The sequence below is a fragment of the Schistocerca americana genome, chromosome 11 (genome assembly GCF_021461395.2).
Source record: "Schistocerca americana isolate TAMUIC-IGC-003095 chromosome 11, iqSchAmer2.1, whole genome shotgun sequence".
NCBI classification, from domain to species: domain Eukaryota; kingdom Metazoa; phylum Arthropoda; class Insecta; order Orthoptera; family Acrididae; genus Schistocerca; species Schistocerca americana.
In genome coordinates, this window is record NC_060129.1 from 170,983,557 (window position 1) to 171,000,573 (window position 17,017).

The 17,017-nt window shown below is 44.9% G+C and overlaps 1 protein-coding gene across 1 annotated transcript in view; it reads left to right on the forward strand.

The window, feature by feature from the left end:
* Positions 1 to 333: 333 nt before the first annotated feature.
* Positions 334 to 17,017, forward strand: part of LOC124553481 — a 32,974-nt gene continuing 16,290 nt past the window's right edge. The window contains exon 1 of the mRNA XM_047127337.1: positions 334 to 531. Within this exon, the coding sequence (XP_046983293.1) occupies positions 378 to 531 (154 nt within the window). The 5' untranslated portion in view covers positions 334 to 377. The remainder of the gene's footprint in view (positions 532 to 17,017) is intronic.

Sequence of the window (17,017 nt, forward strand, 5' to 3'; positions counted from 1 at the left end):
TCTTTGGCACTTGAATGTGCATCAGTTGCCAATTCATTATTAAAGACTGGCACGTCATGAGATTTTTGTGTCGGAATAGTAAACCAGTACGCCTGGACATCTGCTACAAGTCTCTTAGTGTAACACGATGTCGTCCTAAGTCCACGTTGCAGGCGTATTTGTGAAACAAATACTCTTTTGTGACGAATGCGTGTCCACAGTTGATGACTGATAAAGTAAAGGGAAAAATGAGCGAGTCACGGGTGGGAGACGTCACGCTTCCTGCGGTTTAACCTTCCTGCGGAAACTCTTCCGCTGCACGTAGCGCACACTCAGTCAGTGCTCCCTGCGGTACGCACCGCGTGTGTTCGTTGCCACCTCAGCGTGAGTAGCTGACAATGGACGCAGCGGGCGTAGCTACGTCGCTGCTGGTTTTGCTGGCAGCAAACAACACCTCGATACTCGACTGTGTCTGCAACCACGTCGCCAGCGTCACCGACGAAATAAGCTACGGCGATGGACTGATGTGGGAGACGTACTGCCAAGACCTCGGTGAGTACATCTTCGTACAGCGTCGACTCACTCGACGTTACGCAGTACACAGTTATTATCTGCAAACAGGCTGTTTGACTTACACGTAGTGCTGTCAAACGTTCGCAGCCCACCAGCGAAGGAGTACATCATACGTCTACATCTGTATGATCACTCTGCAATTCACATTTAAGCAGTTCATCGAACTACATTGTCCCCTCAAGTTACGTGGCTAGTGTTCCACTCTCGAACAGCCGGCGGGAGAAATGAACATTTAAATCTTTCCATGAGAACCCTGATTTCTCCTCGTCTTCTCTGTGTAGGTGGGCGCCAAAAAAGATATTCCCACACTCGGAGGAGGAAGATGGTGATTGCAGTTTCATGAGAAGAACCCGTCTTAACGTGAAACGTATTTTTTTTTTCATGACAGCCACCCCAATTCCTGTATTATATCAGTTCAAATGGCTCTGAGCACTATGGGACTTAACTTCTGAGGTCATCAGTCCCCTAGAACATAGAACTACTTAAACCTAACTAACCTAAGGACATCACACACATCCATGCACGAGGCAGGATTCGAACCTGCGACCGTAGCGGTCGCGCTGTTCCGGACTGTAGCGCCTAGAACCGCTCGGCCACCCCGGCCGGCTATTATATCCGTTGCACACCCTCCCCTATTTCATGGTAATACAGAACGAGTGCCCTTCTTTGGACATTTACGATGTCCGTCAATCCTACCTGGTAAGAATCCCACTCAATACAGCAATATTCCGGAACAGGGCGGACAAGCGTAGTGTAGCCAGTTTCTTTAGTAGACCTGTTGCAGTTTTATAATCTTCTGCCAATAAATCGACGCCTTTGGGTAGCCTTCCCACACACATTACCTATGTGACATTTCCAATTTCATTTACTCGTAATCCTAATCTCTAATTGTTTAACTCAATTAGATTTCCGCAATTTATCGTGTTCCTGAAATTTCGCGGACATATTTCACTACTCATGTTAATGACGTCACACTTTCCATTATTTGGAGTCAATTGCCACTTTTGAAATCATACAAATATCTTGTCTAAATTACTTTGAAATTGTTTTTGATCATCTGATGACTTTACGACAATAGTAAATTACAGCATCAGCAGCAAGTGGCTTGTAGTGAAACAGCGTGCTGACGGAATATCGTTTCAATTATGCGACTGGATTCGTGATTTCCTGTCAGAGAGGTCGCAATTCGTAGTAACTGACGGAAAGTCATCGAGTAAAATGAAGTGATTTCTAGCGTTCCCCTACGTAGTGTTATCGGACCTTTGTTGTTCCTCATATACGTAAACTATTTGGGACACAGTCTGAGCGCCGGCCCGTGCGGCCGTCCGGTTCTAGGCGCTTCAGTCTGGAACTGCGTGACCGCTACGGTCGCAGGTTCGAATCCTGCCTCGTGCATGGATGTGTGTGATGTCCTTAGGTTAGTTAGGTTTAAGTAGTTCTAAGTTCTAGGCGACTGATGACCTCAGAAGTTAAGTCGCATAGTGCTCAGAGCCACAGTCTGAGCAGCCGCCTTGCAGATGATGTTTATCGACTAATGAGGTTATCAGAGGATCCAAACGAATTGTAAAACGATTTAGAAAAAATATCTGTATAGTAGGAAAATTGGTAATTGTCGCTAAATAATGAAAAGTGTGAGATCATCCACATGAGTGCTAAAAGGAATTCGTTAAACTTCGGTTACACGATAAATCAGTCAAATCTAAGCACCGTTAAGTTTAACTATATAGCCAGGAATCAGAATAACCAACATTTTAAATTGGAAGGAACACACAGAAAATGTTGTGAAGAAGGCTAACCGAAGACTGCATTTCGTTGGCAACACACTTAGAACAAATAACAGGTCTACTCAAAAGACTGCCTACACTACGTTTGTCCGTCGTCTTTTAGGATACTGCTGCACGGTGTGGGATCTAAGGACCAGATGGGATTGACAGAGTACATAAAAAAAGTTCAAAGAAGGGCAGCACGTTCTGTATAATTGCGAAATATGGGAGAGAGTGTCACTGAAGTGATACAGGATTTGGGCTGGAAATCATTAAAACAAAGGCGTTTTTCGTTGCTACGGAACCATCTCACGAGATTTCAATCAGCAACTTTCTCCTCCGAATGTGAAAATATTTTGCTTACGCTGATCTACGAAAACCATAATAAAATAAGGGAAATCAGAGTTCGCACTGAAAGATATAGGTGTGCGTTTCCTCCGCGCTGTACGAGATTGGAATAATAGAGAATTATTGTGAAAGTGGTTCGATGAACCTTCTGCCAAGCACTTAAATGTGATTTACCCGTGTAGATGTAGATACAGATGAAAAAAATCTTTGTAGACTGTTCAGATTGTCTCCTAAATGATTCATGTAGATGAGGAACAGCAGAGGTCCTGTAAATATTCCTTTGGAATTACTCGAAGAGTTTCCGTCGATTACTACGAACTATGACCTTTCCGACATGAAATCACGAATCCACTCGCACAACTGAGACGATAATCCATACACACGTAATTTGATAATATTCCGCCTGTGAGGAACAGTGTCTAAAGCGTTCTGAAAATATAAAAATATTAAATCAATTTGACATCCCCTTTCGATAGCAGTTATTACTTCGTGAGGATAAAGAGCGTGTTGTTTCTTCACAAGAACGATATTTACTGAATATGTGTTAGTTATCTCTCGATAAAACGCCTTTTTCCAGGTGATTCATAATGTTCGAACACAGTGCATCTTCAAAATCATTCCGCAAATCGTCGTTACTGATGTGGATCTGTAATGCACAGGGTTACTCCTGTTTCCGTTCTTAGTCTTGGTGTGACTCGTGCAACTTTCCAGTCTTCGAGTACGAATCTTCGGTGGAGAGAGCGGTTGTATGCGACTTCTAAGTTCCGAACTGTTGCATCAGCGTAGCCTGGAAGGAACCTGACTGGTATACAGTCGGGACTGGAAGAGTTCCCTTTATTAAAAGATTTGAGCTGCTTCGCTACACCGAGGATAACTACTTCTAAGTTACTCATGTTGACAGTTGTTCTTTATTCGAATTCTGGTATATTTACCTCGACTTCTTCAGTGAACGAATGTCGGAAAACGATGTTTAGTAACTCTTATTTACTGGCACTGTCATCAGTAACACCACCATTGTTAACGCGCAGTGAAGGTATTGATTGCGTCTTGCTGCTGCTGTACTTTACATATGACCGGAATCTCTCTGTTTTCTTTCAGATTTTGAGAAAACTATTCAAGACATATCCCATCGAGGTTCCCGCTAAATTTCGAGCTTCTGTAAAACTTTGACGATCTAGGTGTTCTTTCCTTCTTTTAAAAATTTGCGTGGTTTTTTTCTGTTGCTTCTGCTACACCGTTCTGATATGTTTTGTGTATCATGGGGAAACTGTTTGATAAGCATCGCTCAACTGCGGTCCATGCCATTTCCTAGCATTCAAACCCCGTCTTGTCTGTATTTAGATATTGAGATCGAAAAGAGTGGAGACTGCGTGAAGCGGACTTTTATCTGCTTCTTTAAGTAGATGTATTTTGCATGTGCACTATGTGCTCAGAAGTATCCGGACATCCCTAAAAACATACGTGTTTCATATTTGACGCATTGTGCTGCCACCTACTGCCAGGTACTCCACATCAGCGACCTCAGTAGTCATTGGACATCGTGAGAGAGCAGAATGGGGCGCCTTGCGAAACTCACCGACCTTAAACGTGGTCAGGTGATTGGGTGTCACTTGTGTCATACGTCTGTACGCGACATTTCCACACTCCTAAACGTCCCTAGGTCCACTGTTTCCGATGCGATAGTCAAGTGGAAACGTGAAGGGGCACGCACAGTACAAAAGCGTACAGCCCGATCTCGTCTGTTGACTGGCAGAGACCCCTGACAGTTGAAGAGGGTCGTAACGTGTAATGGCCAGACATCTATCCAACCATCACACAGGAATTCCAAACTGCATCAGGATCCACTGCAGGTACTGTGGCAGTTCGGCGGGAGGTGCGAAAACTTGGAGTTCGTACTCGAGCGGCAGCTCATAAGGCACACATCACGCCGGTAAATACCAAACGACGCGTCGCTTGGTGTAAGGAGCGTAAAGATTGGACGATTGAACAGTGGGAAAACGTTGTGTGGAGTGACGAATCACGGTACACAATGTGGCGATCCTATGGCAGGGTGTGGGTATGGCGAACGCCCGGTGAACGTCATCTGCCAGCGTGTGTAGTGCCAACAGTAAAATTCGGAGGCGGTGGTGTTATTGTGTGGTCGTGTTATTCGTGAAGCGGGCTTGCACTCCTTGTTGTTTTGCGTGGCACTGTCACAGCACACGCCAACACTCATGTTTTAAGCATCTTCAAAAATGGTTCAAATGGCTCTGAGCACTACTGGACTTAACTCCTGAGTTCATCAGTCCCCAAGAACTTAGAACTACTTAAACCTAACTAACCTAAGGATATCGCACACATCCACACCCGAGGCAGGATTCGAACCTGCGACCGTAGCCGTCGCGCGGTTCCAGACTGTAGCGCCTAGAACCGCTCGGCCCCTCCGGCCGGCTTTAAGCATCTTTGTACTTCCCACTGTTGAAGAGCAGTTCGGGGATGGCGATTTACGCTTAAAACACGATCGAGCACCTGTTCATAATGCACGGCCTGTGGCGGAGTGGCTACACGACAATAACATCCTTGTAATGGACTGGGCTGCACAGAGTCATGTCCTGAATCCTACAGAATACCTTTGGGATGTTTTGGAACACCGACTTCGTGCCCAGCCTCACCGACTGACATCGATACCTTTCCTTAATGCAGCACTCCGTGAAGAATAGGCTGCCACGGTATTCAGTCTCGCTACAACAACCTTGTAGTCACTAATCTGTGTATCCGCCATTGTGCTCTCTATTGGCTCACCATTATTTGTTGCTAAGAGTTAAAATATAGTTTCACAACCATTGACACCTCGAGTGCGCTCCTGAACTAACAGTTGGAAATAGTTTTCTAAGAAAGCATTCAGTGGTATTTCGAAATAAGTTTCTTGCATGCCACCGACTGTAAACATACATTTTTTTCCAACGTATCGAGGGTAGACCGAAGTCACCATCACCTATAATTTCCGGAACAACGACAACGCGCAGACTAACACCAATCGAGAACATGGGCTACGTTGAACGTATGGGGTGCCTGTTTGAAATGAGACTCAAGTTTCCTTTGAAGGACTACGTTTATTAGGACTGAGTTTTTTAGACGAAACCGACACCTCAGTTTCAAGTCTACAGATCTATGGACTTTGCCTAATCTGTTTTTCAGGCGAGACGATATCTTGAAGTATAATTGGGAAAGTCTGCAAATTACCCGTGTAGATCAATCAGAACGAAAGAAATTGGAGAAGGTAGTTGAAGATTGCGATCTTTTTGCAGGGGCAAGGCATCGGAATTCGGTGCATGCGCAGTGATGGCCAAATGTAAATTTCCGTGTCATAAGCGAAAATGGCGAACGGCATTCTGCGTGTTACAATTGATCTGTCTGTCATGACAGTACTGAGCAGGTATCATCAGCGACTCAGTTAAGCGCCTCCTAATGCCGACAGTACGAGCGTTCTCAGGCGGCATCGGCAGACTGAAGGGACAGAACGTTCGTACAAAGAAAGAACAACCGACCGGCGCAAAGCAGATTATCGCTAATGTGTTCTCCATGAAACCCCCACAGAACACCTGTTGAGCATGAACACCTTTTTGATGTCTTTTACACTGAAAAGCCAAAGAAATGGTACGCCTGCCAAATATCGTGTAGGGCCCCAGCAAGCAAGCACAAATGCCGCAACACGGCGTGGCGTCGACTCGACTAGTATCTGAAGCAGTGCTGCAGGGAACTGACACCGTGAACCCTGCAGGGCTCTCCGTAAATCCGTAAGTGTACTACGGGACGGAGGTCTCTTCCGAACAGCACGTTGCAAGCCATCCCAGATATGCTCAGTAATGTTCATGTCTGAAGAGTTTGGTGGCCAGCGGAAGATTTTAAACTCATAAGACTGTTCCTGGAGCCGCTCTGTAACAATACTGGACGCGAGGGTGTCACATTGCCCTGCTGGAATTTTCAAGTCCGTCGGAACGCACAATGGACGTGAATGGATGTGGGTGATCACACAGGATCCTTACGTGCGTGTCACTTGTCAGAGTCGTGTCTAGACGCACCAGTGGTCCCATATCATTCCAACTGCACATGGTCCACGTCGTTAGAGGGCCTCCACCAGCTTGAACAGTCCACTGCTGACGTACAGGATCCATGGATCCGTGAGGTTGTCTCCATACTCGTACACGTCCATCCACTCGATACAATTTGAAACGAGAGTCGCCCGACCAGAAAACACGTTTCCAGGCATCAACGGCCCAATGTCGGTGTTGTCCACACCACTTTCTTTGGCGCTCAAGTGTATATTCTTTTCAGTTCCTGTCGGTATGTACTGCAGTGCATTGAACAGCTACATCCGTTTCCAGTCGCTATATTAGTTTTCCAGTGCCCTCTGCTATTTCGAGCAGTGGTTTGTAGTGCTACCAGTGTTTTCCAATGGCCGGTGAACGTGCTTAGCTGACATGGCGAGCCAGACTGCGTGGTGCTTACAGCAGGCCGTAGTTGTGAGGGGTGGAACGGTACTTGAGAAGACTTCCTGCCTGCATACGGTCATGTAGATCGCGGATCACCCACAGAAGGGACGCCAAACATCTTCATAGTTATAATAATCTACACACACACACATACACACATACACACACACACACACACACACACACACACACACATATATATATATATATATATATATATACTCCTGGAAATTGAAATAAGAACACCGTGAATTCATTGTCCCAGGAAGGGGAAACTTTATTGACACATTCCTGGGGTCAGATACATCACATGATCACACTGACAGAACCACAGGCACATAGACACAGGCAACAGAGCATGCACAATGTCGGCACTAGTACAGTGTATATCCACCTTTCGCAGCAATGCAGGCTGCTATTCTCCCATGGAGACGATCGTAGAGATGCTGGATGTAGTCCTGTGGAACGGCTTGCCATGCCATTTCCCCTGGCGCCTCAGTTGGACCAGCGTTCGTGCTGGACGTGCAGACCGCGTGAGACGACGCTTCATCCAGTCCCAAACATGCTCAATGGGGAACAGATCCGGAGATCTTGCTGGCCAGGGTAGTTGACTTACACCTTCTAGAGCACGTTGGGTGGCACGGGATACATGCGGACGTGCATTGTCCTGTTGGAACAGCAAGTTCCCTTGCCGGTCTAGGAATGGTAGAACGATGGGTTCGATGACGGTTTGGATGTACCGTGCACTATTCAGTGTCCCCTGGACGATCACCAGTGGTGTACGGCCAGTGTAGGAGATCGCTCCCCACACCATGATGCCGGGTGTTGGCCCTGTGTGCCTCGGTCGTATGCAGTCCTGATTGTGGCGCTCACCTGCACGGCGCCAAACACGCATACGACCATCATTGGCACCAAGGCAGAAGCGACTCTCATCCCTGAAGACGACACGTCCCCATTCGTCCCTCCATTCACGCCTGTCGCGACACCACTGGAGGCGGGCTGCACGATGTTGGGGCGTGAGCGGAAGACGGCCTAACGGTGTGCGGGACCGTAGCCCAGCTTCATGGAGACGGTTGCGAATGGTCCTCGCCGATACCCCAGGAGCAACAGTGTCCCTAATTTGCTGGGATGTGGCGGTGCGGTCCCCTACGGCACTGCGTAGGATCCTACGGTCTTGGCGTGCATCCGTGCGTCGCTGCGGTCCGGTCCCAGGTCGACGGGCACGTGCACCTTCCGCCGACCACTGGCGACAACATCGATGTACTGTGGAGACCTCACGCCCCACGTGTTGAGCAATTCGGCGGTACGTCCACCCGGCCTCCCGCATGCCCACTATACGCCCTCGCTCAAAGTCTGTCAACTGCACATACGGTTCACGTCCACGCTGTCGCGGCATGCTACCAGTGTTAAAGACTGCGATGGAGCTCCGTATGCCACGGCAAACTGGCTGACACTGACGGCGGCGGTGCACAAATGCTGCGCAGCTAGCGCCATTCGACGGCCAACACCGCGGTTCCTGGTGTGTCCGCTGTGCCGTGCGTGTGATCATTGCTTGTACAGCCCTCTCGCAGTGTCCGGAGCGAGTATGGTGGGTCTGACACACCGGTGTCAATATGTTCTTTTTCCATTTCCAGGAGTGTATATATTGTGGATCATAATTACTAGTGTAAACGCATGTAGTTCAAAGTACACGATACTAGAAGCAAAAAAGTCTCAGTAAACATAGCGTCGTAAATGCATACCTTAAGAGCTACGAGCAATTCTTCATCTTCGATACTGTGAAGCAGGTCTCACCTACTGCAGGCTCTTTGCTTTCCACATTTTGGGAAGTATGTCCAGTAACATTGGCTATAAAATGCAAACCTGTAAAGTTATAAGCAATTGTTCATTAGAAGAGTTGTGTTTCCAAGTAGCGAAGATGAGCACGTGCTCATAGCTCTTAAGGTGTACATTTTAGAGCCAATGTTTTCTGGACATCTTTTCTTGGTTTGGTCCGTACTACTACTTCCCAAAATGTGGAAAGCAAAGAGCTTGCAGTAGAAGAAGTTTGCTTCATAGTATCGAAGATGAAAAACTGCTCGTAGTTCTTAAGATATCCATTATCGACCCCATGTTTCCTGAGACTTTTTTGCTTCTAGTATCGTGTACTTTCAACTGTATGCGTTTATACAATTAATTATGATACACGGTGTATAGTGTTCGTTTCATTGTAATTCACACAAATCTACTGTATTATTCCGATCTTCATGAAATTTTGCACACTTTACCTTCAAGGGAAGAGGAAGGTCACTGTCTGCATAATATTTCGTAATCTGGATTTAAATACTTGTGTATGTGGTATATATAGAGGAAAGGTTTTTGCGAAATAACTCTAAAAGTTCTTCGCCGATTTACTTCAAATTTCTACATGATCCCATAGTGAACCTTTGGGAGGACGTAAGCTACATATACTTTTAGCAAGAGCTGGTATTGTCATTTGGAGAGCGAAACCTGTAGATACATAATACCAACTGCGACCTGTGGCTCTTTTCAGAAACTTGTACACATACCTACACACGAGCAGTGGCGGATACAGAAAAACCTCAAGGAGGGGCGCTAAAGCTATCTTGAGCTACCTTTACTTTTAGTTTAATATTAAATAATCGCCGGCCGGAGTTGCCGAGCGGTTCTAGGCGCTACAGTCTGGAACCGCGCGACCGCTACGGTCGCAGGTTCGAATCCTACCTCGGGCATGGATGTGTGTGATGTGCTTAGGTTGGTTAGGTTTAAGCAGTTGCAAGTTCTAGGGGACTGATGACCTCAGAAGTTAAGTCCCATAGTGTTCTGAGCCATTTGAACAATTAAATAATCAAGTCACACGGAAAGTTTAAGAAAGTATCATTTGAACTGATTTATACGCATATACAACAGCATGCCATCTTACGATATAAAAAAGTTACAAATCTGGTTCTCTTCCTCAAATGAAGAATTGTATGCGCAAATTGATTAATTGGCATAACATACATTACTGGGCAACTGAAAATCCATGTTGGCTGCGGCAAGTTGCACACCAAAAACCGTGGTCGGTGACTGTACGGTGTGGGATTCTGGACAGAATTACAGGGCCCTATTTCATCGAATGAGATCCTAATGTTAGGAAGTACACCGCGTTACTGCAAGAAACATTAGGTCTGTTATTGGAAGAAATACCTTTAGGAACAGAATGTAGTATCGACACTTTGCGTGTCCGACACATTTTTCGCTGATGGCCAGAAACGAGTTGCAGAGACAATTCCCAGATGGTTGGATTGGACGCGGAGGAGACGAGTCGCGGCCGGCTCGTTCGCCAGACTCGACACATCTGGAGTTTTTCTTGTGGGGATTCATAAAGGACATTGTTTATAAAGACGTTCCTACTACACCTGAAGATATGCGAGAGAGAATTGTCAGACCATGTGGTTCGACAAGTGCCGAAGTGAGAAGGAATACCACTCAATCCATGATAAGAAGATTGCACCACTGACTTGATACCAATGGTCATCAGTTCGAACACCTTCTGTACATGGACGTTCATTCCGCGTTTTTGACCTTCGTTGATCTTCAAAGACCTTACTGTTACACGTCATTCGATTCGTCTCGATAGCCGCTGTCAGCTAATAAGTAACAACTATAGCATGCCACTTAAGAAAACGAATTTGACCTTTATATCTCTGACACAACACCACCTAGTAACAAACAACCAACGTCATATTAGGACCACCGTTGTCCCATGCAACATTTCTCCCACAAACTTTTAAGCTCCTATCATACTTTCGGAGTTACTCTTGGTGGCAATAGTTGGTGACTCACCCTGTACATTCGTATGCGACTCTCATTTTCCATTCATCTGTATCTGTAATTTAATTAATTACTAAATCAACTTCTTGTATTTTGACTTGCATAAGTGTCGATCTGTCTTTTATTGTACAAAACGTAAATTTTTTTGGCAACTGACATGTCCAGCTTTTATAATACTTTTCTAAAATTTTTCCTCTCATGTGACTGAAGCACGGCAAATAGTATCCCCTGACGATCCAACCAAAGCCCATACGTTGGCGGGTGGTGGGGGCAGGGGGGGGGGAGGAGGGGGAAGCAACAGTAAGGAAGAAAAAAAGTTGTTTGCTGTTTCCCAAGCGGGTTGATTTCGCTGTGGGTATCAACAAGTCACAGGGCCAATCAATTTCTTGACAGATATTAAACATTTTGGGCAACGTCGGGAATTACTTACTTACAAGTATTAATGATTAATTATGTTGTAAAAAATGTCAGGCAATGTCTTTCAGCCACTGCGACGGTACTCCGATCCAGTAAACTTCCAGCCTTCTCCAAACAAATGACGAGGACAGTGATGAGACGAGAGGCCACGCAGTCGTACCAAACTACGCAGTGGGCTGTGCTGCGTGCGAAGTGAGTTCGCTGGCTCTTGGACACAATGCAGCCAAGATCTGTGTGTCGATTAGGACCTCGAAGCTTTCTGCATTTACAAGTTTACTAATATCTCATGAACATTACTGTAAAGCTCGCACTGATTATCTGCAAAGTACACACTACGATGGCATCCCAATGTTTCGGCTGTTGATGATAGCTGCCTATCAGGGGCCTCGCTTCGTGAGTTTACTTCACGGCAGTGCTACTGACTGCGAGGATCACCACAACGAACAGTAACACGGAGCAGGTACGAAACAGCTTAAATGTTCTCTCGCGAGATTATCTCTCAACCGAGATAAGCTTTATCGGATGGCTCCGAGGTCGCTTCTCACGGGCTCAGCGTTGTTTGCTTCCAGAGACACTGAATCTTCTCCTGTATTTGTTAGCGTTGCAGTCTAGGGCTCTTATTGCTCTTTGTTGGTGCTTTTCTAAAGAGTACTTGAGTCGCCCTTTTAAAATATTCTCGTATCCTTCGTAGCCCAACTAGCGGGGATAATGTCTTTTGCGTGCTAGAATAATCTGACCATAAATTTTTAGGCAGCTGAATATAATTTTTTTCTTTTTTTTTATTTACTGTGGGTCCACTTGCTGCCATTCAGTGCTCTGACTGCTGCTTCATTTCCGGCGTGTACTCATTTGTCAGCCACACTACTACACATAAAGGCAGATCCTGCTGGATTATTGTTTCAACCGATCCGAAGACTGTTGAGAAATCAGCTATCGCATTAGCTTACTGTCGACTGTGTAAGTCTACGTGGAAAAACACTGTAACACTGTGACTCTCTTACACGAGTAAAAAACAAGGAATGGCGCAGTGCGTCAGGTAAATATACCTGACTAGATATTCAACGTATGCAGCTCAGAGGCGCATCACAGAAATTAAAACCACTACACTAGAAGCGTTCAATAAGTAATGCAACACACTTTTTCTCGGAAAATTTTGATTGAAAAAATACGGAATTTTGTATGGTACATATTGGAATATTCCCGCCGATTGTCTCATGGAGCTCCGATAGGTGGTGGGGGACAATACGTAGCCTTTAAAATGGCGTCTGTAACAGAGGTGCGTTCCAAGCAGTGAGAATTTCTCATTTCTATTGGCGGAACACCAGAGCGTCGCAGATACTCATAGGCGCGGGCAGAATGTCTACGGTGATGTGGCAGTGTGTAACCTCCCCACAGTAGAATAATATGAATAAGATTCACATTTAGTGTAACCTCTCAACAGTAAAAGTTCCGAAACCTCGCAACAGTAAAAAATGTAACCATAACATTGACATTTAGCGTAACCTACCAACACATAAATTCCGTAACCTAACAATAATAAAAATGTGACTAATCTCTCAATAAAATTGTCGCTCATTTATAACCTTTCAATAATGACTGTGAATTTAAACTGGTAAATTTTGGACGTCAGCAGTGCTGCGTCATGGCCCTGAAAATTCATTCTGAATAAATTGAAAAATCTTACCTTAATTAGGTCGCCGGATAACGCGTATATATCTGGTCCTATAAGAAATTTTTCTGGCGCAGCCAAGTGCAGTTCTGGCCGATAGATTTGTCACGTATAAAAAGAAACAAATGATTTTTCTTTTCAATAATCGGGATGACCAAGGATTGGAGAAATTAGTAAATTCTTTAAATTGAAATGAATGATTGTCAAAGTTACTTTTTATGAGAAAGATTATTATTAAGAGATTTTTTTTAAACATTTACATGGGACTTGATATAACAATACTACAAATGCGCGAGGCTGCTTTTACCTTATACTACAACGCTCCGCCATCGCTCCACCACGACCGGCCCAGCCAACACGATACACCAGACCAGACTGCTCGCTAGCAACTACTTACTCCTACTGCTACACAGTTCCTACTGCAGTCAACACTGCTCTTTGGTCTGAGATTCTCCTATAGCTTACATATCGCAGGCACCGCGAGCAATCCATCGAAATTACATCTGCTCGAGTGCGCCAGCAACAAATTCCTTAATCGTGGACCTCTTACAAGTGAACGAAAGCACGGTGAGTCGTTGGGCGAGGCATCTAACGTCATCGCAACAAGGTCGCACAAGACCTTCGGATCTGCCGCGTGCCGGCCGTCCACACACAGCTGTGACTCCTGCAGTGTTGGAACGTGCGGACACTCTCATTCGAGATGATGGACGGATCACACTCAGACATCTCGCTGCAGAACTGGACGTCCCTGTTGTTAGCGCTGACACACTCGTCCACCAGGTGAACTACTCAAAGATGTGCGCCTCCTGGCTTCCTCGTCGCCTAACAGAAAGAGTGTTCTAGCAGCAGTGGACACGGGAAGATCCTGAAGAAGATCCCAGCAGAGGGGTCGAAACGTCGATTATTTTAGAGGAAATATGAAGTGGCCTAATAGCCCAGAAGATTTTAACTTCATGGAAGGACCGTCTGTGCGGAAATGCTTGCACATTACGTAACTGATAGTTACAATTTTTTGTCGGACATCGGCACATGCTATGAAACTTGGATTCATCACTTCGAAACGAAGAAAAAACGGCAATCCATGGAGTGGCGCCACACAACCCCACTTCTGAAGAAAAAACTGAAAGCCATACCGTCAGTTGGTAAAGTAACGGCGTCCGTCTTGTCGGATTCTGAAGGGGTTATTCTGTTTGATCTCCTCCCTCGTGGGGCGAAGGTCAAATCTGAAGCGTACTGCGCTACATTCAGTGAACTGAAGAAACGACTTCTGCATGTTTGCCGTCACAAAAATCTACATCTACATCTACATGGATCCTCTGCAGATCACATTTAAGTGCCTGGCAGAGGGGTCATCGAAGCACCTACACAATTCTCTATTATTCCAATCTCGTGTAGCGCGCGAAAAGTACGAACACCTATATCTTTCCGTATGAGGTCTGATTTCCCTTATTTTGTCGTGGTGACCGTTTCTTCTTATGTAGGTCGGTCTCAATAAAATATTTTCGCATTCGGAAGAGAAAGTTGGTGACTGAAATTTCGTGAGAAGACTCCGTCGGAACGGAAAACGACTTTCTTTTAATGATGTCCAGCCCAAATCCTGTACCATTTCAGTAACACTTTCCCATATTTCGCGGTAATAAACAACGTGCTGTCCTTTTTTCAACTTCTTCGATGCACTCCGCCAATTCTATCTGGTAAGGATCCCAGACCGCGCAGCAGTATTCCAAAAGAGGACGGACAAGCGTAGTGTAGGCAGTCTCCTTAGAAGATCTGTTACATTTTCTTTTGTGACCTGCCAACGAATCGCTGTCTTTGTTTGGACTTCCCCCACGACATTTTCTATGTGTTTCTTACAATTCAAGTTCTTCGTAATTGTAATTCCTAGGTATTTAGTTGAATTTACGGCCTTTAGATTTGACTGATTTATCGCGTAACCGAAATTTAACGGATTCCTTTCAGTACTCACGTGGGTGACCTCACGCTTTTCGTTATTTAGGGTCAACTACTAATTTTCGTACCATTCAGATATCTTTTCTAAATCGTTTTGCAATTTGTCTTGATCTTCTGATGACTTTATTAGTCGATAAACGACAGCGACATCTGCAAACAACCTAAGACGGCTGCTCATATTGTCTCCCTAATCGTTTATATAGATATAACACTACCTTGGGAACGCCAGAAATCACTTCTGTTTTACTCGATGACTTTCCGTCAATTACTGTTACCTCTTTGACATGAAATCATGAATCCAGTTACATAACTGGGATGATATTCCATAGGCACGCAATTTCACTACAAGCCGCTTATGTGGTACAGTGTCAAAAGCCTTTCGGAAATCCAGAAATACGGAATCAATCTGAAATACCTTGTCAATAGCACTCAACATTTCGGGCGAGTAAACATCTAATTGTGTTTCACAAGAACGATCTTTTCTAAGTCCATGTCGACTGTGTGTCAATAGGCCGTTTTCTTCGAGGTAATTCATAATGTTCGAACTCAATAAGCTATATGTTCCAAAATCCTGCTCCATATCGACGTTAACGATATGGGCCTGTAATTTAGTGGATTACTCCTACTACCTTTCTTTAACATTGGTGTGACCTGTGCGACTTTGCAATCTTTGGGTACGGATCATTCGTCGAGCAAACGGTTGTATGTGATTGTTAAGCTGGGAGCTAATGCATCAGCATACTCCGAAAGGAACCAAACTGGTATACAGCCTGGACCAGAAGACTTGCTTTTATTAAGTGATTCAAGTTGCTTTATTACTCCGAGGATATTTACTTCTACGTTACTCATGTTGGCAACTGTTCTTGATTCGAATTCAGCGATATTTACTTCGTCTTCTTTTGTGAAGGTATTTCGGAAGACTACGTTTAGTAGCTCTGCTTTGGCATCACTGCCTTCGATAGTATCTCCGTTGCTATCACGCAGAGCACACATTGATTGTTTCTTGCCATTAACATAATTCAAAAAAATGGTTCAAATGGCTCTGAGCACTATGGGACTTAACAGCTGAGGTCATCAGTCCCCTAGAACTTAGAACTACTTAAACCTAACTAACCTAAGGACATCACACACATCCATGCCCAAGGCAGGATTAGAACCTGCGACCGTAGCGGTGTCACGGTTCCAGACTGACGCGCCTAGAACCGTACGGCCACATCGGCCGGCAACATAATTCACATACGACCAGAATCTCTTTGGATCTTCTGCCAGGTTTCGAGACAAGGTTTCGTTGTGGAAACTATTGCAAGTATCTCGCATTGAAGTCCGCGCTTAATTTCGAGCTTCTGTAAAAGATAGCCAATCTTGGTGATTTTGCGTCTGTTTAAATTTTGCATGTTTGTCTCGTTGTTTCTGCAACAGTGTTCTCACCTGTTTTGTGTACCAAGGAGGATCAGCTCCGTCGTTTGTTAATTTACTTGGTATAAATCTCTCAGTTGCTGCCGATACTATTTCTTTGAATTCAAGCCACATCTGGTGTACGCTGATATTATTAATTTGGAATGAGTGGATATTGCCTGTGAGGAAGGCGTCAAATGAATGTTTATCTGCTTTTTTGAATAGGTATATTTTTCGTTTATATTTGGAAGACGTGGGTGTTACAATATTCAGTCTCGCTACGACAACCCTGTGTTCACTAATCCGTGTGTCCGTTTTGATGCTCGTTATTAACTCAGGATTATTTGCTGCTAAGAGATCAAGTGTGTTTTCACAACCGTTTAGTATTCGTGTGGGCTCATGAACTAACTGCTCGAAATAGTTTTCAGGGAATGCGTTTAGCACAATTGCCGATGATGTTTTATGCGTACCTCCGGAATTAAACATGTATTTTCGCCAACATATCGAGGCTAAATTAAAGTCACCACCAACTATAATCGTATGAGTCGGGTTGGTGTTTGAAATCAAACTCAAGTTTTCTTTGTACCTTTCAGCAACTGTATCATCTGAATTGGAAGGTCGGTAAAAGGATCCAG